The sequence below is a fragment of the Macaca thibetana genome, chromosome 1 (genome assembly GCF_024542745.1).
Source record: "Macaca thibetana thibetana isolate TM-01 chromosome 1, ASM2454274v1, whole genome shotgun sequence".
Lineage (NCBI taxonomy): Eukaryota > Metazoa > Chordata > Mammalia > Primates > Cercopithecidae > Macaca > Macaca thibetana.
The window spans coordinates 134892110-134918101 of NC_065578.1; the positions used below are offsets into that span (position 1 = coordinate 134892110).

Genomic DNA, 25992 nt, shown 5'->3' on the forward strand with positions numbered 1-25992 from the left:
CCTGCCTGTCCCTGGGGAGGGGTCTCTTCTCCCAGCCAGCCTGGAGCTAAGCCATGTCTCCCCATGTGGTAGCCATGCATACACACCCATGCATACACACATAAGCATACACCCAGACATGCACACAATGCACATACGTGTGCATGCGGTCACACACATAGCCACATGTACACATGCATACACATGCACATGCATACACATGCACACACAAGGTTATAAACAAGTTAGTTTTATTTTACTCCCTTTCTTCTTGAGGCTGGGTCTGAATTAGGGAGGAGGGCAGACAGGCCACAGACAGGAACCCCAGAGCCCCATTCCCGCAGCATGGAGCCCCCAGGCCCTGACCACCATCCGTTGGGTCCAAGATGCAGGGCATGGTCAACATCTTTGCAGAACTTCAAGTCTCCCAGAGGAAGGGAAGGCTGGCATCGCAGAAGCTCAAAGAGGGTGTGGTCCTGTCCACCCCTGGCTCCCAGCTCCCAGTCTGTCTCAGTTTGGGGCTGGGAGGGGGAGGGCTGAAGGAGCCCCGTTCCTTGTTCAACAGAGCCCTCCCTCTTGCAGGGAATGGGGATACACACCCCCGCACTTCCACCAACTGATGCCCATACCAGGCACCCTAGGGCCTCCATGGCTTGCTGCAGGGAAGCTCAAAGGGAAGAGCTGGCATCCCAGAGGATGTATTCCAGCTCAGGACAGGGGTGGAATCAATGCCCCAGCCCCCCTGGGGTTCAGACCACAGCAGAGGGCCCTTCCTGGCTCCTAGACCCTCTCTCCAACCCACCTTGGCCCCAGTAGTGAGCAAGCCAGAGCACTCCTCTGCCGCTTTCAGCCCCTTCCCTGAGCAGCCTGGCTGCCCCTCTGGGCAGAGTCTGCCTGAGACCTCCTGCTAAGGAGAAGGCTGAGGAGAAGGGGTCGCGGATTTCCACCGGAGCCCCCCAACCCTCCTCCTCCCTGGCCCAGCTCGCAAGCCAGCGCCCTCAGATCCACACGGTGGTCTTCCCGTCCCTGCTGCTGGCACTGCCCTTCTCGGAGCCAGCCCTGGGCTTGGCTCCTGGCCGCTCGTGGGTGCCAGGCCGGCCCTGCTCCCCGACGGTGCCCGCAGAGGTAGCACTGCCCGTCCCGGACGTGGGGGCGCCTGCCCTGAGGGGCCCCCGGGAGGCCGCAGGGAGGCCGACACACGGCGAACTGTCCCGGTCGCGGTCCCCAGCTGCTGCCCCGTCGCGCAGCGCCTGCAGGGCCAGGTTTGCCAGGTTCTGGTCGTGCGCCCGAGCGCGCTCGGTCGCCCGCACTACCAGGCTGTAGTCGGGCGGGCAGGCCAAGCCAGCGGCAGCGGCAGGGAAGGCGCAGGGCGGGGGCCGCGGCGCGGGGGCGGGGGCGGGGGCTGAGGCCGGGGGGCCGCGACGGCCGCGCACAGCGTCCTGCGCGCTGCCCAAGCCCAGGTGGGCCATCTCGCAGAGGTTGAGGAGTAGGCACAGGCAGCTGACCACGTACATAACCAGGAGGAAGACCGTCTTCTCAGTAGGGCGCGACACGAAGCAGTCCACCACATGCGGGCAGGGCTGGCGGCTGCAGGGAAAGAACGGCCGCACCTCAAAGCCGTACAGCAGGTACTGGCCCACCAGGAAGGCCACCTCGAAAGCTGCCCTGGCCACCAGCTGGGCCACGTACACGCGCATCAGGCCCTCCCGCTGGATGCGCCTCCGCCCATCGTGTTGCCCGGCCGTGCCCGGGGTCCCCGTCGCCTTGCTGTCAGCGCCGGCCCCCTTAGTGCACGCCTCCTCCGCACCGGCTTCCTCCGCTTCCTCGCCGGCGCCTTCGGCTGCTCCAGTCTCCTCCTCCTCCTCCTCCTCTCCCAGGCCCAGCATGGGCTCCTCCTCGCCCAGGTCGGCGGGCTCAGGCCAGCCGGCGTGCGGGGGCGGCAGGTGGGCTCGGGGCGCGCGGCGGGGCCCCGGGCGGCGGCGGAGGGCGCGGCGCCGCTCCTGCTCAGACGCACGGGCCAGGCGGTGCACGGCGTAGCCCAGGTACATGACCGAGGGCGTGGAGATGACCACGATCTGGAAGACCCAGAAGCGCACGTGCGACAAGGGCGCGAAGGCGTCGTAGCAGACGTTGTCGCAGCCTGGCTGCCGCGTGTTGCAGGTGAACTTGGCCTGCTCGTCCGAGTAGATGGCCTCGCCGCCCACAGCCGTCAGCACTATGCGGAAGACCACCAGCACCGTGAGCCACACCTTACCCACGAAGGTGGAGTGGTTGTGGATCTCCTCCAGCAGCCGCGTCAAGAAGCTCCAGCTCATGTTGGTCATAGGGGCGGGCGGGCGGGTCCTGTGGGGCGGAGTGGGGGTCAGCCAGGGGCCCGCACTTAGGAGCCCGCGGCGCTCAGAGCTCAGAGCTGGGGCTCCAGGCTTGCCTTGCGGCTGGCCCCTCTGCTTACACAGCCGATGACGTAGAGCTTGCCACCTTAAACGGAAGTGGAAGCCCCCACCTGATCCGCCCCTGCTTGTGCAGATGCAGGGCCCCAGCTGGGTGAGCTGCCTTCAGGAGGCAGATGGGGACACTGAGGCAAGCACTACTCAAATGTGGGGACTGGTGGTCTCAGTGTCTGCTGCACCCATGACCACCAGCCCAGCCCCAGCCGCATCCAGGTTGTTGGAGAGGGTCCCACAGTTTCAGCATCCGAAGGGTCTCCCCAGCCTGCCTAGCTACTCAATCCCTCCTGGCCCCTCCAGCTCCCTAGACCCCAAGACCCTGCAGCCCCATCAGCCTTCAGTCCTTCACAGCCCCCCGTGCCTGCCCCACCATCAGATCCCAGACCCCAAAGTGCCACCAGTCCACAATCCCCATAGCCCCTCGGCCGCCAGAGGCCCTGCTCAGCCTCCCTCCACACCCAGGACAGGGGTCGTCAGGGTCCCTCCACCTCCGCAAAATCCTCCATCCTCCCTCCAGCCCCCGGCTGGTCCCACTGCCCTTTTCAGGTGCCCAGGGTTCCAGGGCTCCGCCCGCCCAATCTAGGTTCCTGGTCCTCCATGATCTCAACCCACACCGTCCCCAGCTGGGGTCAGGATGAAGCCAGGCGTCCGTCCAGGAGGGACGGTGTCCAGCGAGGTTATAGACCCAGTAATGCAAGGCCACACTCAGCACCTGCGACCCTCAGAGACAGCTATGCCACAGGCCAGCCAAGCCCAAGGTGGGCAAGTGCCCCCAGGAGAGGGCTGTGCAGCAGGGACTGTGCTCCAAGGAGGGAGAGCTCCTACAGCTCCCCTGCCCACCCACTCCTGGCGGTTTCCCTGGGGCCAGTACCTGCTCCTGGGTCGCTGGGGCAGGAGACCCCTTAGCTCCCTCTGCCTCTGGCCCTCTCCCTGTACCTGGCCTGGGAGGCAGCGGTGGCAGGTGTGGGACCAGCAGCAGTCGCTGGTGAGGCTCCCGGCCTCTTTATGCAGCTGAGTCCTCCCCACCCGGGGCAGGAAGAGGGGGCAGTCAGGGTTCCTGGGGAAGTGGCCCTGCTTCCTCACATCTGTGCAGTACCCCTCAGAGCCACACACATTCACATGTGCACACACACTCAGATACATATCCACAGACACATGTACACATGCACACACGTGCATATGCATGAACATGCACAATGCATATGCAGATACACATGCACACACACATGCATACACGTACACATGCAAACAGGGTCAATGCAAACACAGATGTGTATGTGCAAACTATCACCAGTGTACATCCACAGACATGCCTGTTTGCACTCACATGCAGACACACATGCATGAAAAAACAGTGCCACATACACACTTGTGCATATGCACACACATGCAGACATATGTATGCACAACCACATACACATATATGCACACACATGCAAACAGACCCGTGCACTCACACACACATGTGATCAGGCACACGCATATGCACAGGCTGGCACACTCCAGCCCTGGGGCCACCTCCCCTATCCCCCTGGCTCTGGTAGGCAGGGCCCCCCTCCCTCCCCGCCTGACCCATCACAGCAGGCTGAGGCCCACTGATTCCAGCCCGACAGGAACTTGAGACAGAGCAGGCTCAAAGGAGAGATGGGGCAGGAGGCCTTCGGTGCCAGGGCCGGCCTGCCCAGCTGTGTGGGGGCAATATTGAACAAATAGCTCTCTGGGGGCAGCCTGCAGTGATGGTGCCTGCCATTGCCCATGGTGTGAGCACTCTCATTGTGGCTGACTGCCGAGCAGCTTCCTTGATTCAGCTGAGGAAATGGAGCCATCGGCTAGCTCTGGTGACCACTGTGGCTCGGCCCTGGGCTGATGTGCCCTGGTGTCTGAGAGCTGGCGCTTCGCTCTGGGGTGCTGTGTCACTTGCACCCACATAGTGGTCCTGGGAATAGCCTGGAAGAACCCAGGTCCTGGTCTGAGGGCCACACCTATGGGGACTCCCAGATCCACACCTCCAGCCTGCAATTCTCTCCGGGGCCTGCTTCTACCCCCAACATGAGCACTCAGATGCCCAGCAGGCACAGCCAGTGCCAGAGGGCCACACCCAAATGCCACTCTGCCCTGCAGAACAGCTTCTCCACCCCAGCCAATCCTGAGCCTGGCTCCCCCGGCCCCGCCTGCAGGGCCTCAGGCACTACACTCCTTGCCTGCAAGCCTGGGGAGCATTAGGACACCCACCCAGCAGGCCTCCTGCCCTGCCCCTGACTCCTAACCAGAGCAAATGCCGCGGCCTTGCCTGCCCCAGTGCCAGGTCCCCTGCCCCCACTCCACACCTGGCTCCAGATATCCCCTCGTGTGCTCTGCCCACGGCTCCCACACTGGCTGGAGCCCACTCCCACCAGGAGCCTTTGCTGCCTGGCCCCGCCACACACACATGCACAGGCGCACACACACAGGTTCAGCCCTTCCCTGAGGCTGTCGCTGTGTCACGGCCTTCCACACTGCTGGTGACTATTCCATGTGATCACAGCTGGAGACCGCAAGGTGTCTCACAGAGATGTGGGCAGTTTTATAGAAAATATAGATGTGTGACTGCACCTGGGTTCAGACACACACCTTTGCTCTGGCGCCTGCAAAGGCCTCAATGCAAAAACACCCTAGGAGCAAGAACCTACCTGGGGCCCAGGCCTTGGTTCCTACCTTCACTCCCAATCACAGGAATCAGGAACCCCTAGTGGGGGACTGGCAGACCCTAGGGCTGGGGCTGCGAAAGTACAGGGGAGCCTGGAGTAAACTGTAGTGTCAAGAGAGGAAGTCAGTGCAAGCAGCACCTGCATGTACAGCGCCCAGTGCCTGAGACTGGATCCCTCTAAGCAGTGAAAGAAATCAAGTAGTCTTGTGTTACAGATTACAGACTGACACAGATTAGAAGCCAAGGTACCTGACTGAATGTATAACCAAATGGGGGACAGGAGACAGCTCCCCTGTGCACAGTCAATCCAAAGCAGCCATGTGGACACCCTGTACTGGAGGGGAGCGTGACCCCCAGCCCTACCTGTGGGCTGCACCTGGTAACCTGGCTTCAGAGGGTGTGGGAGGGAAAGGGGGAGAACGCCTCTGCAGCACGCATCCTACACCAACCCTGGCCAGGCAGCCAAGGTGCCATCACAAGCATCGTGGATGGTGTGGATGCTTCACAGCATCTCGTGGGAAGGTTACATCAACTCCATGGTCTTCCTCTCAAAATCCATCCCCCTGAGGACTCATAAGGAAACATGAGGCTGAAAGGGATCCCACCCAAGGGGCATCCTACAGAACATCTGGCCAGTGTTCATCCAGACAGTGAGGACATCCCATACAAGGAGACCCAGGAGGCTGCTGCAACCAAGAGGAGCCCAGGAAGACACGGTGACTGATGCCATGTAGGATCCACGGTGGGGCAGAAAAGGAGCCTGAGGGGAGAGGCAAGGACATCTGCATACAGCAAGGACCTCAGTTAACCCCAGCTCATCGATACTGGTCCATTCATTATGAGGAGCATGTCACGCTAATGCAAGACGTCAGCAACAGGGAAACTGGGTGTGGAGTCTATAAGAAGTCTGCACTATCCTCACAACATTTCTGCAAATCTTTTTTTTTTTTTGAGACGGAGTCTCACTCTGTCTCCCAGGCTGGAGTGCAGTGGCCGGATCTCAGCTCACTGCAAGCTCCGCCTCCCAGGTTCACGCCATTCTCCTGCCTCAGCCTCCCGAGTAGCTGGGACTACAGGCGCCCACCACCACGCCCAGCTAATTTTTTGAAGTTTTTTAGTAAAGACAGGGTTTCACCGTGTTAGCCAGGATGGTCTCGATCTCCTGACCTCGTGATCCGCCCGCCTCGGCCTTCCAAAGCTCTGGGATTACAGGCGTGAGCCACCACGCCCGGCCATTTCTGTAAATCTTACTGAGCTCAAGCAATTCTCCCACCTTGGCCTCCTGAGTAGCTGGGACTACAGGCACATGCCACCATGCTGGCAATTTTTATTTATTTATATTAAGAAATGTGCTCTTAATAAAAAAATTAGCCAGGCATGGTGGTGCACTTGTAGTTCCAGCTACTCGGGAAGCTTAGGTGGGAGAATCGCTTGAACCCAGGAAGGGAAGATAGCAGTGACCCGAGATCACACCACTGCACTCAAGCCTGGGTGACAGAGCGAGACCCTATCTCCTTTTTTTTTTTTTTTTTGATGGTAGCCCCCTACCCTGATGCCCAGAGCTCAGCTCTGTGGTGGCAGCTCCCGTACCTGTCCTCCATGTCCCTGCCTGAGCCCCCAGCTGCCTGTCCTGGACAGCCCAGGCCCTGGGATAGTGCTGCAGAATGAGGTTGTCAGCAGGGGTTTGGTGAAGGCCCTCAGGAGGAGAGGGGAGGGGTGCTGGCCTCCAGGGAGCCAGGCCCGGGATTTGTAGACTATGTGCACACAAGTCCAAGAGATCTCACCCCAAAGCTACACCTCCAGGGTGCCCAGAATGAGGATTGGTGGGGAGGGGCTTCAGCTTGGTCAAAGAGCTGGAAGCACCCTTGGGCTTCAAAGTCTGGGAGGAGGGAGCTGCTGGGGTTAGTAATGTATGTCAGGGAGAGGTAGGGGGGTGGCCACAGGAGGCCAGGAGCCAGGACGCTGCCTGGCCCAGGTCTCGGAGTAGTAAGGCAGGGTCAGCCCCAGGGAAGGCTGTGGGAAGTAGAGGAGGATGTGGGCATTGGTGGAGGGCCGGGGGCTCACAGGGTTCTCATACTGGGGACCAGGGTCTCACGGGGGCTCGCTACTAGGCCAGGGTGTAAAAGGGAGCCTCACAGTGGGGACGGTCTCACCCTGGTGCCATCAGGGACTCAAGGGAAGGGCTTCAAAGGGTGTGCGGCAAGAGCCAAGGGGCTCACCATGGGGGCTCACAGTGGGGGCCACCTCTGGGAAGGGTTTCAGGGCAAGCAGGCCCAAGCCGAGGCCACCTGTCTGCAAACCTGGCTGGGCCAGCTCTGACCAGTGTCCTGGTGTCCTGGCACCTCAGGACACCAGTCAGAGCCGGACCTCCTCCCCCATCAACCTCCTGCTCACCCTGGGTCTGAATGAGGGTCCTGGGACACAGAGGAACAAGCCCCGCCCTGCCAGGTCTGTAGCACAGGGTCAGGGGCCCAGGTATTTCATTCCATCTGCAGACCCTCCCAGGGCAGGCCACGAAGCACGGGTGTTTTCTGCAGTTTAGGGCAGCCACCAGACAGGTACCCACGCACACAGTTCACCAGGTGGGACCCTGGGGCAGGCTCCTCCCCTCCCTGAAAATGATGGGACCCCAGCGCATGGCAGGCACTGTGCTGTCGCTTGTCCACTCAGTCCAAAGCAGATTCCCAGTCCCACTTCCCTGGGGCTCCTGCAGGCACAGTCCCCTCCTACCCCTGCACTCCACTGCGGGGCCCTGTGTGGGGACGGTCCTCACTCAGGGGGGGTACAGCGCTCACCCACCCTCAGGCCTCAATTTCTCCTCACCCCCAACAGGCCGTAGCCCCCTACCCTGATGCCCAGAGCTCAGCTCTGTGGTGGCAGCTCCCGTACCTGTCCTCCATGTCCCTGCCTGAGCCCCCAGCTGCCTGTCCTGGACAGCCCAGGCCCTGGGATGGTCAGCCCCAAGTGCACCCTCAGTCATGCTCCTCTGGATGCCCTGGTCCAGAGGGAGGTGCAGAGCTCGGCCCCCCAGGACCCAAGCCCCAGGCCTGGAACCCTCCCTCCACACCCACTCTGCCCCAGCAGCTCCGTGGCCGGCCTCACTGTCCTGCCTGTGCAGCTTGTAGGCCCACTGGCTGTGGGCACCAGCCATCCTCATGCATCCTTCACATGTACACACAGTGCACGCTCCTCCCTCCAACCCTCCACACATAAGCAGTGCACACTCCCACATGTACACTGCTGCCCGAGCTCAACATAGAGCTGGGCTCACACACTCACTCTCACACATAGCCATTTCAGACTCAGCCTCACCACACGCCTCCTTCAGGGAGTTCCCCCCAGGCCCAGGAACGCAAGGTGCCCCCACCAAGACCCCAAGTGCCTGCCCACATCATGGCTCCCCTCACATGGCCTGCCACAGCTCCTAAACTGACCAGATCCCCAGGAGCCCAAGAGCACGGGTATGGTGCTCAGGAATGCCAGGGGAGTGAGGGAACACTGAGGAACATGGTGTGGGGGTATGAGTCTGTGGGGTCCCCAGCCCCTGCCAGGGCCGTGCACAGGTGCAGCTGGTGAGGCAACATCCAGGCTGGTGCCTCCTCCCCCATGGAGCCCTCTTCCCCCTCGGGTTGTTGGCAATTGACACTGTCAATGTGTGGGCCCTCCTGCAGCCCATTCTCAAGTCCCCTCCCTCGGGGTCCCAAGCAGGTACAGAGCTGTCAGGCCCAGAAATGAGGGGCTGTTCCTCCCCTGGAGGTGGACCAAGGGGTCAAGTTAGGCCTGGGTCAGGCTGGGAGTGTGTCATCACTGCAGTTTGGACAGCTCCCCCCGGCCAGCCTCCTGGGCTGTTGCAGGCCTGGAGCTGACCACACATCCTCCAGAAATGGAGCCCTGGGGGGTATGCATGGTGGGAGTGAGGGGGTGATGCTTACCCCAGCCTCCTAAGCCTGTCCCTGCTCTCCACCTGCTCCCCTCAGGGTCCACGAACCCGTCTCTTCCCTCCTGAATGCCCAGCAGCCAGGAATCCTGGGCTCACTGCCATCCAGCTCTGGGATGGGGGCCCCCATGCCTGGGCTGTGGCCTCCCTGTGCATCAGCCCTGGGGTGCTCCACCCTCCCCGCGGGATGCGGGCCTCCCACTCCTCAGCCATGCTGCCCCTTCCTTGCACTGAGGGCCTGCTCCAGCACCCCAGGGGGGGCCTCCACCCAGTTAATCACAGCACTGACGAGCACTGGGGATGGCTCCTTGACCACAGGGTCTGCTGCGCTTCAGGCCTAGGGTGGGCCCCAGTGCAAGCTTATTGGCTTGTGGTCTTCTATGAAGGAGACTGAGCAGGGCCCCAGGTCTGTCTGTGCAAGGGGCAGGCCAGCCCCCTCATGTCCAGGTGGCCGCTGAGGGTAGGAGAGTGGGCCTGGACACAATGCAGCTGGCTGGTGTTTCAGAGGCCAGCCCTACCGCTGCCTGAGGGGCCCCAGCTGCTGGGGGAGGTACTGAAGGCAGCCCCCTCCCACTTGCCAGCTGTCCCAGAGCAGACCCCGCAAGTTGGTGCCCATCCTGCGGTGAAGGCAGCTGGGCCTGAAGGACACAGACACGGAGCCGGGGGCCACCCCACCATCTGCGTGGAGCAGCGGAGCCCAAGAGAGGGTGGCAGGCGCAAGGAGTGCACCCTCCTGGGGCTGGTCCTCAGGAAGCCCTCCCTCCTTCAGGGACTCAAGGTCAGGAGCACAGGGTGAGGCTGTCTCCTGGGGCAACAGCCCCCAGCCCCATGAGGTACATACATGGACCCCAGCACCCTACCTTTTCCAGGCCAGAAAATTCCAGTCTCCCTCAGACCCCTTCCACCTGCTTGGATGCTGGTCCTCCCCGAGGGTGTGTGGCCGAGCCAGGGCCACCTCTCGCCACCAAGCACAATGGGGGCTGGAGGAGGGGCCCTCAAGGGCCCCATTGTTCCCCCCTCAGCCTCAGGGTCTGAATCCCTGATTGTCCTGGGGGGCAGGGCAGCGGGCAGGGCTTTCCAGGCCCAAGCAGGTCAGAGGCCAGCCCCAGCCTCCGAAGCTCAGTCCACCTGTCCTGGAGCAAGCCTCTGGGGGCTGCCCGGGCCCTCCCCTGCCCTCCTCTCCCCTCCCCTCCCCTGCCCTGCCCAGCCGCCTGGGCGGCTCTGGACTGTATCCTCCGGAGGCCCCAGTCTGAGCTCTGGGCGGGGACTCTGCTCCCCGCCCCCATTTCCGGCCGGGCGCCCTGCCTGCCTCCCTCTCTCCCACCCATCTGTCTGCACCCCACCCCAGAAGCACCTCACCTAGGATCAGAACAGGGCTGGGGCTGACCCTAGGGGTGGCCGGCAGCACCACCCTGTGCTGCCTTAGACAGGCAGGCTGGGGGAGCACAGGGGAAGGAGGGAGGTGGCCTGACCACAGGCTCCCCACACACAACACACAGCCCCTAGGGCCGCGAGGGGAGGGGCATCTCCCTCAAGGAATCCCCCATGCCTTGAGGTCTAGAACCTCCAGCTGTCAGAGCTCAGGGGCCTCTCCTGGAAGCTCTGGCCCATGCCAGATCCATAGGAGCTTGGGCACCAAGAGGCAGCCCTCAGGGCCCACCCCTGCAGCCTCAGGCTGCCCGGTGCAGCCGCTGCCTGCTCTCCACTTGCTGGCCCACCAGGCGGGTTGGGACCAGCCTTGCCACCTTCCCTGGCTGCCAGTCAAGCATGATGCTGCCTTGGGGTGGCAGCCAGGAGCCGACAGGCAGCAGATGCCTAGGCAAAGGCCACCTGGTGGTCCTCCTTGGGGCTGGTGGTTAGGGTGGGCTGCTGGAGCTCGGGGCCTGATCAGGATGGGGCCCGATCAGGATGGGGCTCCACCAACCTCGGGGCCACGTTCCACTCATTTATGGACTTTCTAATCCAACAGTTATTTTATTAGGATATCAGCCCCGGGTCCAGCATGAGAGATAGGGACAGGGGACAGCCCGGTGGGGCTGGGTCGGGGGTCACCCCAGGATGTTCCAACCACAGGGGCAGCATCCCCTCCACTCCATGTGCTGGCCAAGGGCACAGAGCTGCCGTTATCACCTGCCAAGGGGGTGGCTCAGTGCTGCTGCCCTGGTCCTGTATGGGCCTGGGGTGCCGAGAACAGAGAGCAAGCCTCAGGCGCCGGTCCTTTGAGCTTTCTTGATTTCCTGCCAGTGAGGAAGAAAGAGAGTTGGGAGGGCTGGTATCCAGGAAGGGCTGGGCTTCCTGCTCTCCCTCCACAGTGGACCTTGGTGTCTCATGCCAGTGCTTGGGTAAGACTGTCCCATCTGACCGCAGTGGCTTCCTGGACAACAAAGGCCTGGCCCCAAGGCCTCCCCTTGGGCCTTGCCCAGGTAGGCACAAGAATGGACCCACCTCAGAGAGCGCCTCCTTCAGCTCCGCGTAGGCCTGGTCCAGACTGTCGTTGATGATGACCACATCAAAAAGGCCGGGCTCCTTGCCTGTGGGTGGGGCCTGGGGTCAGGGCACAGTGAGCCCATGCAGCCCCACCCCAAGTCCCACACGACCCCCAGAACAGCCCACTGGCTTGCGGCTGTCCTCGCTGTGGCTGTGTGACAGCTTTCCAGCCCAGCTGGGCCTGTGCAGGGTAGGGAAGGGCCGCCCCCTGGGATTCAGTCCTCAGGTACCCCTCCTGCTCTCTCTGGAGCCCCAAACCTTAGGTCTGGACACCAGCACCCATCAGGACTCTGGTTAGGGGTTGCAGTGTCCTCTATACACACAGCAGAACATTAAATGCCCTCTTCCTGTGGGCTGCAGTCAGACCCAGAGGGTAAGCGACAGCTGTAAGAGGATGTACATGACACCCCCGAGGCTAGAAGGTAGGGGACATCTCATGGGACCCTGGGTGATGGGGGGTCTGGGGGCCCTCACGGAGACTCTAGGTAACAGAAGGAAATCTGAGAACCCTCAATGAGACCCTTGGTGACTGGGGTGAGTTCTGGGGACACTCACGGGGACTCTAGGTGTTGGGAGGTAGTTGGGAGGTCTGAGGACCCTCACAGGGACTCCAGATGTCAGAAGGTCTGGGGACCCACAGGGTCCCTGGTGCCAAAGGTCTCAGAACCCGGACTCCCCTCCTGGCATGCCCTGGTAGTCCCACGGCACACTCACTGCTCTCCATGTCGGCCCGGGCAGCAGCCAGCCGCTTCACCAGGCTCTCCTCCGTTTCAGTGTTGCGCTGCCGCAGCCGCTGCTCCTAAAAAGGGGGTGGCAGTCAGAGCCTGGCATGCCCTGACCCCCAGCCCCCAACCCTGCCCAGCACACACCAGCACATGCAGTGAGGGCGGCTGCACAGAGATGTAGATGGGCCGCAGATCGGTGGCCTTGATGTTCCGCACACCCTGCAGGTCCACGTCCAGCACGCAGATGCGGTTCATGGCCTGCACGGCCTGCACCGCCGCCTTGCTGGAGGCAGGTGCCAGGTCAGCAGGGGTGCCAGGGCTCTCCGAGGCCTACAGGAGCTTCAGGGACACCCAGGTCCTCCCAGGCCCAGCATTCTCCTCCCACAGCTAAGCCTAGGCCTGGCGTGAACCCAGCACCCCACAGCACCTCAAACCTGCTACCCCCACACCCTGCCCCACCTACAGGGAACACAGACCACCCACTCTCCAAGGTGCCTGTAGTAAGCACGAGGTGTCCTGTGTACCCTTCACCCTGCCAGGACAACGCATGGTGGCAGGACCGGGCCCAGTAGTCTCGTGAAAGAGCCACCACAGGGCCACAGACCTGGGAGCCTGGCCCTGGGCCACAACCTGGCCACATTCATAACCATGGGGCGGGTGGTGTGGATGGCGGGCAGGCAGCAGGCACTACCTGAACCCCCGCCGCCCACAGCAATCCCGGGAGCCCACCCGCACCCACGCGTGGCCCACCTCGTGCCATACAGGTTCCCTGAGAACTCGGCATGCTCAATGAAGTCACCGGCTGCTATGTCACGCTGCATCACCTCCCTGGTTACAAAGTAGTAATCTGGGGAAGAGGAGAGGCAGTCCAGAGGGCAGACTGGACCTGCACCAGGGCTTCCAGGGCCAGCTGCCCCCAACCCAGGCATGCTTGCAGGCCCCTCCCACGCCCACGACTGCTTCGGTCAGATCCTTGCCGGGCAGGAGACGTCTGAGGACCCCTCAAGTGCTGCCAAGTGCTTGAGCCAGACACCATTTCTCACACTGTCCTCACTGATGGAGATACGAGACTGGGTTCCAGCGGGGGAGTTGGGAGTTGGTGGTGGGGGGAGTGGGGACTGGAGATCAACAGGTGCTGGGGGAAGGTGGTGGGGGAACTGGTGACCATCAGGTTACAGAGGGGATGATGTGGTGGGGTGACTGGAGACCACTGGGTTGCACATTACGGGGCAGGGGTGCTGTTGGGAAGGGGGTCCCTTGTCTTGAATCAGGCAGGCAGAGTAGCCCTTTTTACCAGGACCCCAGAAGACAGCTCAAAAGTGCTGATAAGCCCAGGACAGGGCTGGGGACAGCAGCACTGTGGCCGCCTCCAGGGTGGGAGGAAGACAGCCCCAGGCCTTGGCCGGCCTCTCACACTGTACCCAAGGAAGGCGACACCGCACTGTGACACTGACACCCTGATTTAGCTCACTGGCTCTTGGAGGCAAGGACCCATCTCACAGATGAGGGATCAATGGGGGCAGGAGATGGGCAGCACAGCGAACACAGCTGTAGGGCCCAGTAGCCCTGCTCACACTGGGGGTGCTCCAGCCACAGGGCCCCACCCCACTCACCTTTGCCATTCTCCTCGCCAGGCCTCGGGTTCCTTGTGGTATCTAGCAGAGAGACCTGTCACCCATCAGGGACTGCTCAGAGCGCACTGCCCCACCCAGCGTTCCCCTTGCAGTCCCGACAACACTTGAGCCCCAGGATGCAGGCAGCCAGTGGAGCACACAGCTGGGAAGGCGCAGGAGTCTACAAGGCGAGGGTTCTCCCAGAAAGAGACACTGCAGCCCAGTTATCAGCACTCAACAGACCCAGGGAAGGGAGACACAGGCACGCGGGACAGCAGGAGTGCAATAACCTCAGGTTCTGTGTGGTAGGAAGTGGGCAAGAGTGCGGACAGTCTGCAGGGTGAGTGTGCCTGTTGGGTTCAGGCTCCTGGCCTGCTCACAGGCTGCTGGGACTACTCAGCAGCCTTGAGGTCTACGCATACCCCCGCAAGAGCCCTGGACTCACGGGACACGCTGAAGCCAAAGATGCCGCTGTGCTCCTGGAGCAGCCTCTTCAGCAGGGTGCTCTTCCCAGCTCCCGAAGGCCCACTCAGCACCACAGGTCTGGGGCCTGACATGCCTAGGGGTGAGAGAAGAGGCTGTGGATAGCAGTGTGGCCTCTGGCCCCCACCTGCTGAGCTGCCTCTGCCTTCATGGCAGGAAAGGGCTGACCCAGGGATGGAGACATTGGAGGCCGGGAAGGCCCGGCATGCACAGAGTGGCCCTCAGACCAGGATCTGGGCACACGGGAGACGAATGGAAAGCCAGCTTTACTGGGTTCTCGGCAGGGGAGCCCCCCACTGAAATCCACCACCACTGAACCCACTGACCCTGTCAGCCTCCCCAGGGGTCCCTGGTAAGCGATGCTGTCTACTCTGATCACACCCTACCCGGGAGCTACCGTCCCCACCTGGTGGAGTCACCTCCAAGCCCTCTGGGAGCCTGCCCTGAGACCCCCACCCCACCCAGGAGCCCAGCCATTTGCTCCCATGCATGATGCTGAGTGCTGGGCTGCTAGGTCTGGAATGGAAATGTCCCTGTCCCGCCTCTGTCCTCTGGCACCATACCCTGCAGATATGGCCTTGTCAAGATCTGCTGAATCTATGCCCATTCCAGGAACTTCTCATCAGACTTGGGACTCCTATCTGTGATGCTGGTAATGCCAAGAGGGGGTTGGAGGTCTCCCTCCCAGCCTCCAAGGGGACGGCAAACAGGATCCTAGCTTGGACACTTGTGGCAGGTGAGGGCCCGGGAGCTGGCCTTTGCTTGGTGGGAATCCTCCCCAGGAACAGCGCCTACCTGTTTGCTGGGGTGCAGCCTCTGTGGCCAGCCTGGGGCGGGTCTGTCTGCTGGACTGAGAGCTGAGGGTGCTGAGTCCCTAATCCCCACCACGCCTGCTTCTGGCCCCACCCTTCTAAGCCAGGAATAAATCCCCAGGGGGCCTGGCCTTCGGCCCTTGCAGGGAAGCAGCCCTGTCCACCTGCTCTGCGGCTGTGCAGGAAGGAAAAGACGGCTCCAGCTCCTGTCCCAAGACCTGCACCTGCCCTGACCTCCCAGCCCACGTGAGCTGCACACAGGGCCAGGGCAGCGTCTTCGAGTTGGGGTGGAGAGCAGAGCTAAGGAGTGGTGCCATGCACTGCAGCTGTGTTCAGGGACCGGGGCAGAGGGAAGTGGACAGACCCCTGGCGACGCGCAAACCTTGGACACAACTCAGGCAAGGCGTGGATGGCCTCCTCCTGTTTGGGGCACAGCCGCCTGTGGGCAGACGAGCAGACAGCGGGAAGGACCTGAGGATGCCCTCCTAATCCCCAATTTAGGCCACCGAGGTAATCTCACAAATGCACCACGGCTGCAACTCCATCATGCACAGGGACACCCACCACACACATACCACTCCCAAGCACAAAGGTATGCAGGATGTGTGCACAAACCTACCACAAACACACACACATGCATGCACACACAGCACACACATGCACACAAATGCATACACACCACACATATGTACCCACACAGGCACACATGCACACGCATACATGTCATTGATTGACCCCAGACCCCCAGTTAAAAAGACTCAGGAGGAAGGGAACTGCAGGGCACCCACCCAGAAGTCCATGTGCTCTCCGTAAGGGATAGACTCCTCCCTCCTTACTGCCTCTTCTGGGCTTTTTGTCACAAGCACATGTCGTTTTCATCTCAGCATGCCCTCCATGCCCTCCTGGCTCTCCCACCCACAGAACTTGCTCCTGCGCTTAGCACACCTCCTCTATGTGCCAGCCAACCATCAGCACGCACCACAGTGGCCAGGGTTCTTCATCCATTCAGCTTCTCCCAGTCAGTGAGCCCTGCAACCCCCACAGCCTGGTTCCCATAATACACTAGCTAGGAGCCCCCCAGAGTCTCCCACAATCAATGAGCCATGCCACTTGCATAAATTTCTGGAGCCCCTGCTTCTCGCCAGGGTAGAAGGGGTGCAGTTCTCAGGACACATCCAGCAATAGCTACACACCTACTTGAAGCATCACGATCACAGAAATTAAGACTTGATGATCTTATGGTGACTTTTCCAATACGAAGGAGAAAAAGTTAGGCTAGATCACGCGCTTCAAAGAACCCGATATGGGAGCACTACTCAGACGGTCCTGTAGGCTGGACCCCATGTGAGCTTCTGCCCTGTTGCTCCAGAGCTGGCCCTTCTTAAGGTCACTCCACCCTGCCAACCCACAGCCAGCATGGCACTGGTGGGCCCAACAGGGCTACCCCGAGGCTGGTCCTGCCCTGTTTCCCCCAGCCCCTGGCTCCAAGCTTTTCGGGTCTGAACCTAGATGGTACTACAAATTCACATGGAAGGAAACACAGCGGTGACCTCCACTGACCAGGCCTCCCCTCCTTCCTCCTGAGGGAGCACTAAGCTACCAAGGTGAGGCTGGACCCACAGGCAGAAGATACCAGTTCGCCCAGCTGCTGCCAGGCAGGGGTCCAGGCTCCAGCCTCGCCAAGGGCGTTGTCTGCGCAGCTGTGCCCACTCTCACCCAGCACAGGGCACGAGGCACACACGATACACCAATTGCCAAGAACTCTGGGCGGGCCAACACTCTGCTCTTCCTGGGTCCCGAGTTCGGCTCTGCCCAAGCGTGAGGGCACAATGAGCAGACTATTGGGGGCCCTGGCCAGCCAGAGAGTGCAGAGGGCAGACAGTGAGTGGATGCGGGCCTTGCAGAAGCACAGCCACACCACCACTGGAGACAAGGTGGGGGCACAGGATGCCTGCCTGCCTGCCTGGGGAGAGACCAGTGGCAGAGCGGACACCAAAGCCACCTTTCACGGAGCACAACCAAGGGAGAAAATTGTGGCCCAGGCCTCATGGCTCCTACAATCTTGGGGTGGAAATCACAGAACCTGACTTTGCCCTGACCAGAATACACATGCAAAAGGTGTCTTCCTGTGGGCAGAGAGAAGCATTCCAGCAAACAACATTCTGTGTTCTCCACTCTCACCAACCCACAGTCGCAAACCCCAGTCAGCTGCCTGGCAAGAAGCCACACAACCCACAACTGTAAGGACCTGCCAGGCACGTGGTCTCCACAGGAGCTCCGAGATGGAAGGTCTCCTGGGAGCCGCCGGCGCAGATCCACGTTCCGGAATGATCTCTGCCAGAACGCTCCCTGGACTGGGCTCCCATGCTGCCCCAGCAGCCGCTTTCCTGGAAAGGCACTTCCTGCTCTGGCGGCAGAATCTCCTCCTTCCGGCTTCCAACCATCCTAAGGACTGAACAGAGTCACCACCTTGCCCTCTGCCCACTGTTCCAGGAGATGCTAATAGAGGGCTCGACCTTCTGAGAACCGAGAGAAGTCAGCCCCTGCCTGGCCTCTCGTAAGACACAATCCACTAGACGTGGGCCTGGGCTCTAGGCTGGGTCGGCTGGATGAAGGGGAGGTTGGTGGTCCAGGCGGCTGCTCTTGGATGCAGGGTCTCTGGGCACACATCCGGGTAGCACGCGTCCTAGCCTTCAGCAACCTCGTTTTAAATGGGACCACACCAGGAGCAGCCAGGGCGCTTTCGTTTTCACTTTCTTTCCCCCAGGGGGACAGGAACATTCCTTTACCTCCTGGGGAAACCGGGCCCTTCCAGAGCCACAGACGCGTGAAAACCCCAGCCCTTCACGATGCTGCGCGGCTATGTTTGGGTCTCTCCATCAGGGAGAAAGAAAAACAGGCCGAGTCTTGCACAGGGTCCTCGACAGCAACCCCGGGCAAAGGGCAGAGCAAACCTGAGACAGGAAGGGGCCATGAGCTCAGGGAAGCAGAGCAGGACCCAGCCCGGGGTACCAGGACTGGCCTCTTTCAAGCAGAGGCGAAACCGAGGCCCACAACATGCAGGGTCAAAATCAACTTTAAGGCACCTGCTTCCCACACCAGTCCTTACTGGGGCATACTTCTAAGGCGACGCTCAAGAATGGCAGCTGGGCAGCTTCAAGAACCTCAACCCAGACTCTGGCCTTGGGAGAATCCAAACCCCAAATGCCACACTCATGCGTCGGGAGAAAGGTCTGCAGTTTCCCCAAGTCCCTATCTCTGCGCCGTGCCGCGGGGCAGGCAGAATCCTGGGAGCCCCGGAATAGCCAGCTCCATCCGCCCAGGACCCCCGGGTTTGCAGAGTAAGGTGGGAACCAGAGCGCACACCGCGCCGGGCCAGCGATAGGGACTCCCGGCTGCTGTCTTTGGCGGCGTGCCCAGCTGTCGGGAAGACACCGAGCGCTCCTACGCGCCAGAGGAGCAGCTCGACGCTGCGAGAACTGCCGGTCCGCTCAGCTCCTGAGGAGCGCCCCGCCCTCCGGGACAGGGGCTCCCCCACGTTGCCCGCCCGTCCGCCCTCCAGAGCTCCCCAGTTCTCAGGGTCCACAGTTGAACGTGTCACAGGGTGTCCCGGCTAGAAGCAGATCCGGAGGCGGCGTGGACTGGGCGACCGCAAAGCGCAAGGGCCGCTGCCGCCTCGGCCGCGAGTCACCCTCGCGACTGTGCTCGTCGTACTCACCGTCCGGTGGGGCCCGGCCCAGGGCGGCCGCAGCCAGCCCGGCCAGCGGGCGCCGCAGCATCTGGGACCACCTCCTCCGCCCACTGAACCTACGTCACAGCCACGCACCGGCCCACCTCTGCACGCGCGAGAGACTGACGTCATGAGGCGCCTGCCCCGCCCATGTCTGACTCGTTCCTCCCCGCCTCTTAGGGAAGTACTTACCTCAGTGCCGCGCTGGCCCCGCCTCCACTTGCGCCGGCCTGTCGCCACCGCAGGGGCGTTCACCACACCGCCCTCCCAGCCCGCCTCCTCCCGCTTACGTCACAGCGCGGCGCCGGCCCGCCTCCTCACAGCGCGAATTAACGCCACGACCCGCCGGCCCCGCCCACGGTGTACTTGTCCCTCCCTGTCCTTCGGAGAAGTACCTCAGTGCAGCGCAGGCCGGGCTTTCATCTGCTACGTCACAGCGCTGCGCCAGCCCGCCTCCTCCCCCTTATGTCACAGCGCCGTTTTCGTCCTCCATCGACACTGCAGGGGCCTAACTAACCAACGACTCCGCCAACCCGTTCCAAGCCGGCCACTCTTCAAAAACCATTAATTGGGAAATGTGGCCGGGCGCGTGGCTTACCTCTGTGATCCGAGCTCTTTGGGAGGCCGAGGCGGGAGGATCGCGTGAGGCCAGAAGTTGGAGACCAGCCTGAGGATCATAGGGAAACCCCTTCTGTACAAAAAATTTAAAAAGTTTTTTTGTGCCTGTAGTCCTTGCTACTCGGGAGGCTGACGTGGGACAGTCGCTTGGGCCTGGGAAGTCGAGGCTGCAGTGAGCGGTGTTCGTGTCACTGCACTCCAGTCTGTGTGACAGATCGAGACCTTATTTTTTTCTTTTTTTCTTTTTTGAAACGGAGTTTCGCTTTTGTCACCCAGGCTGGAGTTCAATGGCGCCATCTCGGCTCACTGCAACCTCCGCCACCTAGATTCAAGCGATTCTCCTGCCTCAGCCTCCCGAGTAGCTGGGATTACAGGCGGCCGCCACCAGGCCCGGCTAATTTTTGTGTTTTTAGTAGAGACGGGGTTTCACCATGTTGGCCAGGCTGGTCTTGAACTCAACCTCAGGTGATCCACCAACCTTGACCTCCCAAAGTGCTGGGATTACAAGTGTGAGCCACCACACCTGGCCATGGGACTCTATTTCTAAAAATTATTTTAAAGTTTATTTATTTTTTGTTTTTTTGCTTTTTTGAGACGGAGTCTCGCTCTGTCTCCCAGGCTGGAGTGCAGTGGCCGGATCTCAGCTCACTGCAAGCTCTGCCTCCCGGGTTTACGCTATTCTCCTGCCTCAGCCTCTCGAGTAGCTGGGACTACAGGCGCCCGTCACCTCGCCCGGCTAGTTTTTTGTATTTTTTTAGTAGAAACGGGGTTTCACCGTGTTAGCCAGGATGGTCTCGATCTCCTGACCTCATGATCCGCCCATCTTGGACTCCCAAAGTGCTGGGATTACAGGCTTGAGCCACAGCGCCCAGCCTATTTTAAATTTTAAAAAAGTTTTATTGAAGGCCGGGTGCGGTGGCTCACACCTGTAATGCCAGCACTTTGGGAGTCCGAGGCAGGCAGGTCACCTAAGGCCAGGAGTTTGGGACCAGCCTGGCCAACATGGTGAAACTCTGTGTGTACTAAAAATACAAGATCAGCTAGGTGTGGTGGTGTGCCCCTGTAATTCCAGCTACTGGGGAGGCTAAGGCAGGAGGATCACTTGAACCTGGGAGGCGGAGGTTGCAGTGAGCCGAGATGGAGCCATGGCACTCCAGCCTAGATGACAGAGTGAGACTCCGTCTCAAAAAAAAAAAAAAAAAAAAAAAAATTGAATGTGAACTGCAGGAGGGCAAGAAAAAAAGTAAAACTTTAAAAAATACAACTTTTAAAAAATATGTTGGGGCCAGGCTGTTGTACCATGGCTCATGCCTGCAGTCCCAGCACTCTTGGAGGCCAAGGCAGATGGATCACTTGCCCAGGAGTTGGAGACCAGCCTGGGCAACATGGCAAAGCCTCGTCTCTATTTTTTAAAATACTACTAATAAAATAGTTTGTTGGACAAGGGATTGCAACCTGGAATATATGTGCTATGTCGGACCATGGGTGCTGCATTGGGGGAGGTGGGCAAGGAGAAGCTTTTTAGGCAAAAAAGGGAAAGTTCACTGTCAGAGGCAAAATTATGTCATATGTGTTCATTGGTTTCGTTGGCTTTTATTCGTGATTCATGAATTGAGGCAGCCTTCATTCTACAAAATAGAATAAAAGCCCTTGCCTGAATTAGCCAGGCGTGGTGGCGGGCGCCTGTAGTCCCAGCTGCTCAGGAGGCTGAGGCAGGCAAATGGTGTGAACCCGGGAGGTGGAACTTGCAGTGAGCCAAAATGCGCCACTGCGCTCCAGACTGGGTGGCAGAGCAAGACTCCATCTCAAAAAAATAAAAATAAAACCCCCCTGCCTGGGCGATATCAGAACCATGGGTTTTGTAAGGTGAAGAGAATAAGGAAACAAGATAGAAAAATAACAGATTGGTAACCTTAGCTTACTTCAGGTTACTCTTTTGTAAGGGTTAGAGAGCAGAAGGGACTTCCTTATTATGCCGACTGAGGAAAAACTAATCTGTTTTGGGATTTATTTTCTTATGTGGTATTTAACATAAGTGATTTAATTTTGGTTTGGTCTGGTCTATTGGAACCTAGCGCAAGAGCTCAGTCCAAAACGATGGCCTCCCATGATCTTTTAAAAACAATTTTTACCCATTTTGATCCGGCTGTCACCTAGCTTGACCAAAACTTAAAAGTGCCTCTCTCAGTTACTATCAGTTTGGGTTTCTGATCTCAACACGTCATCACGTCATTGATAGGTTACAGTGTCTCCATGATCATGCCTTTTTTTTTTTTTTGAGATGGAGTCTTGCCCTGTCACCCAATGCAATAGCACAATCTCGGCTCACTGCAACCTCCGCCTTCTGGGTTCAAACAATTCTTCTGCCTCAGCCTCCCGAGCAGCTGGGATTACAGGTGCCCGCCACCATGCCCAGCTGATTTTTGTATTTTTAGTACAGACGGAGTTTCACCATGTTGGCTAGGCTGGTCTCAAACTTCTGACCTCATGATCTGCCCTACTCAGCCACCCAAAGTGATGGGATTACAGGCGTGAGCCATCACGCCTGGCCATGATCATGCATTTCTTTGTGTTTTTGTCATTCCAGCTGAAGAGGGACCATTTGATGTTCAATGGATGGTCACATGCAAACACTTAAAACATTTGAAAGGATACAGTGCACCAGGGAGACCACTATTGTGACTGTCAGGAGGATAATACCAAGGGTTTGGAGTATGTTCCTTAGCCAGGGTCCCCATGAACCCAACCAACGAAAACTGAATAGATCAAACTAAAAAAACTATAAAACTATATAATGGGTCTACCCATTTTAACCAAGTAGCCTGTTTGTTAATTTTTTGCAACTGAGTCTACAATACCTGATGTATTTATCCTTGTGCAACAAGATGTGCCAGAAACCACACAAGACCCCTTCGTGTTCAGCTAGTAGGTAATCTATGTAAAATTAAGGCAGGGAGTGAGAAAAAGTCGGTCTGGTTTGCTTTGGTGCCAAACAGTTGCATCAGGGATGTTGCCAAACTTACCCACTAAGTAAACTAAAGAGTCTGTTGGGTCATAAAGATCAGAGTCTGGCCTGACAGACCCAATATTTTTATCAGGTAACCCACAGAAGCTACTGGTGTGAAGTTCTAACTACTGAAAGAGGTAGGCATGAGCAAGGAAAAATTGAGAGGGACAAGGGGCTAGTCCTGTTTGGATATCTGGGGAAAAGCATCACAGTGTAAAATTGTCAACTTCTGGTCCTGATTTGTAATATGACTGGTTATGACAACAGGTGGTTTGGTGAACTCTGTATGGTCCACACATTGGCATGAGACTTGTCCCTTGATGTTTACATCAAGTTGTCCAGCTTAGTAGTTTTGTTCTTAAGGTGGAGAGTTGTCAACATGTATTGGAGGAAACAAGAAGAATTCAGGGTCCAGTCCATTCTGCAGGTAGATAACAAAAACTCTAGAACAACAAACAAGGCTACAATCTAATAACAAGTGTACTATAATGTTCTTTCTTCTGAAACATACATTTTCTCTTTACAGTTGCCCCTCATTTCTACCAGAGATAATCAGAGTAAGACTAATTTGTTTGCAAAATGTTTAGCCTCATCAAATTGCTCCGCTTATTTAGAGAAGTTCAGTGAGAATAGCAATCAACCACATAGGCTCTTTTGAAGTTTGCTTGGCTGGAACTTTAGATCAGGAATCTCAGAATGAACTTTTAAAAATCTTTCAACGCTAGGAAGCCAGTGTAGACAGAATGTGTCTGTAAGTACTGCAGGCAAAGTCTGTATCTACAGTCTCAATTTTGATATCCCAGTCATAATATATCCAATATTTCCAATTGTGTCCTGTTATAAAGTGGGAAGATTCTCCTCCTCCTTCTTCCTCTTCTTTCTTCTTTCTTCCTCTTCTTCTGTCAGGGCCTCACTCTGTTGCGCAGGCTGGAGCACAGTGGTGCAATAATAGCTCCCTAGAGCCTTAACCTTCTAGCCTCAAGTGATCTTCCCTCCCATCTCAGCCTCCCAAAGTGTTGGGATTAATCCCTCACTTTTGGGAGACTGAGATGCCCAGCCAACAGCAGATTCTATTGAACATATGTAAATAATTATTTTTGTCATAAAAATAAGAATCCTCATGAGTAGTTTCTAAATTCTGGAAGGATCAGGTAGGGAGAAAAAAGCAAATGTCTCCATTTTTGTTCACAAAGGTATAAGTTACCAAATTGCCTTAAGCTATAGATAGCCTAAAAGAAAATGTTTCCTTAAATCTGAAAAACGAAAGAACCAGCAATATTTTTGAATTTTAAAAAGACATAGAAACCCATAATTCGTCAGTCCATTTAGTCTCATGTGATTAATTTTTGTCCTGCTTGATGTTGGGTTAGTAGTTTGGTGAGTCTAGTTTTTCCCTTAGAGTTCTAGAAATTCCTACCCAGCCCAATGGTATGATCTTAAAATCATCAGAAACCTGTACTTGTCACAGTCTTTTCCATCTGTGGTGTCCTGATATAGAGATGTTGTCCACAGTTCCTAGGTCCTTTGTCCACAGTTCCTAGTTCATAGTTCTAAGAACCATTGTTACAGTCTTTTGTTATAATGTTGGGTGTTTTGGGTCTCAGGAGACAGAATATCTCTGCCCTTCTCTTTCATTTGCCCAAGGCAGGACTTTAATCTGATTGTGGATCAAAAGACCCTCATTCCAGAAAGGGCCCTTCCCCATACTCTGGAGGAAGGACGTGGAGATGTCTTGCTAGGTTTAGATCAGACTTTTTTTTTTAAATTCAATCATGTTTTGACACAGTTGTCCATGCTTCTATCATGGACAACCAATAAAGTATAGAAGGCCCACAGGGCAGGGTTTGGGGGGCATCCAGAGAGCTGAACATGTGAAGGCTGAGAGAAAGGTGAAGAAGAACTCATCCACAGGCTGGGAGGATGTTGCACCCTAACTCCATGAGGACAGAAGCTCCTGTGCTTAGGACCCTTCCAGACCTCACCTTATGCGTCTCTTCATCTCGCTGTTGATTTGTATCCTTAAAAATACCCTTTTTAATAAACCAGCAAACGTAAGTGTTATCTTAACCCAACTGCCACCGCACTGCCATCATGGACACCAGCCACGTGCAGCCTATCAAGCTGGCCAGGGTCACCAAGGTTCTGGGCAGAGCTGGCTCTAAGGGACAGTGCACGCAGATGCGCATGGAATTTATGGAGGATACGAGCTGCTCCATCATCCACAACGTAAAAGGCTCCATGTGCGAGGGCTCTGTGCTCACCCTGTTGGAGTAAGAGCCAGAGGTCGGGAGGTTGCACTGATCTTGGCTGCTCGCTGGGTCTTGGATGTTGGGTTCGACCACTTGACCGGTGAGAATGGTGTGCTGCGTTCTCCTTTATTTTATTCTTGGCCTGCCACACAGGAATTCAGATGAGTCTTTAAATAAAGCGTTTGTGTTTCAAGTTAAAACAAAAATTGGCTGGGCATGGTGGCTCACGCCTATAATCCCAGCACTTTGGGAGGCCAAGGCAGGCAGATCACCTGAGGTCAGGCGTTTAAGACCAGCCTGGCCTACATGGCAAAACCTCGTCTCTACTAAAAATATAAAAGTTAGTTGGGCATGGTGGTGGGCGCCTGTGATCCCAGCTACTCAGGAGGCTGAAGCAGGAGAATCGCTTGAACCCGGGAGGCGGAGGTTGCAGTGAGTCAAGATCATGCCACTGTACTCCAGCCTGGGCAATGGAGCAAGACTCTGTCTCAAAACAGAAACAAAAACAAAAAACAAAACGAAACAAAAAACATGTTTCCCTGAGTTCCGTGAGCCACTCTAGCAAATTAATAAAACCCAAAGAGAGGGTTGTGGCACCGCCAACTTGAAGCCAATTGGTCAGACATTCCTGAGACCTGGACTTGCAACTGGTGTCTGAGAGTGTCGGGGGCAGTCTTGAGGACTGAGCCCCAAGCCTGTGAAATCTGACACTATCTCCAGGTAGATAGTGTTAGAATTGAATTGGAGGACACCTCGCTGGTGTCTGCTGCCTGGTGTGTGGTGAAAAACCCTACACCTTTCATCACAGAAGTCTTCTGTGTTCTTCTGTGAGAACAAAGGAAAAACCCGATTTGAGAGAGTTTTTCCCAAAGTACCAAGGTTTCCATGCATCTCCTTGAAGACACAACCACTTTAGGATTATAGTTGCTTGCAAAACACTTTTAGAAAAGCATGATTGTAAACCAATTAACTGTGAACAACCAGACTTTAAATGGCCATGGGTAAAGAGCTGATGAGAGTGCCTAATAATAATGTTTCAGTTGACAAGAAAATTTAATTATTTCTGTGGCATACAACAATTTAACAAAATAACCAAAATTATGGCTAACATACCGGAGTCTTAGAAATTTTATACAATTTATGAAACACATATTAATAACACGTTCATACAAAAATAATTCAAAGATGGCTTAGCATCAGTTATTTGACAATACTTCCC

The 25992-nt window shown here is 57.5% G+C and overlaps 2 protein-coding genes across 27 annotated transcripts in view; both read right to left on the reverse strand.

Moving 5' to 3' along the window:
* Positions 1-213: 213 nt before the first annotated feature.
* Positions 214-10198, reverse strand: GJC2 (gap junction protein gamma 2). Its single transcript, XM_050758064.1, has 2 exons — positions 9910-10198; positions 214-2322 (listed from the first exon to the last, which is right to left on the reverse strand). The coding sequence occupies exon 2, from the start codon at positions 2301-2303 to the stop codon at positions 978-980; it is 1326 nt and encodes a 441-aa protein (XP_050614021.1). The 5' UTR covers positions 2304-2322; positions 9910-10198; the 3' UTR covers positions 214-977.
* Positions 10199-11003: 805 nt separating this feature from the next.
* The window catches only part of GUK1 (guanylate kinase 1), a 359169-nt gene continuing 344180 nt past the window's right edge, over positions 11004-25992 (reverse strand). For 14 of the 26 annotated variants that reach the window (XM_050759407.1, XM_050759353.1, XM_050759341.1 and 11 more), the window contains exons 2-9: positions 18888-18969; positions 14320-14433; positions 13875-13916; positions 13012-13108; positions 12406-12544; positions 12251-12335; positions 11495-11580; positions 11004-11286 (exon numbers count right to left, since the gene is read on the reverse strand). In XM_050759407.1, coding sequence (XP_050615364.1) covers positions 11254-11286; positions 11495-11580; positions 12251-12335; positions 12406-12544; positions 13012-13108; positions 13875-13916; positions 14320-14433; positions 18888-18948 — 657 coding nt within the window. In that variant the 5' untranslated portion in view covers positions 18949-18969 and the 3' untranslated portion in view covers positions 11004-11253. Of the gene's footprint in view, positions 11287-11494; positions 11581-12250; positions 12336-12405; positions 12545-13011; positions 13109-13874; positions 13917-14319; positions 14434-17958; positions 18042-18887; positions 18984-21343; positions 21348-25992 lie in introns of those variants that run through there. The other 12 variants (XM_050759413.1, XM_050759502.1, XM_050759406.1 and 9 more) reach the window with 3 other exon arrangements.

What these genes read in the sequence shown, in the direction of transcription:
- GJC2 (XM_050758064.1), bottom strand. Translation starts at nt 2,303, where the DNA reads ATGACCAACATGAGCTGGAGCTTCTTGACGCGGCTGCTGGAGGAGATC.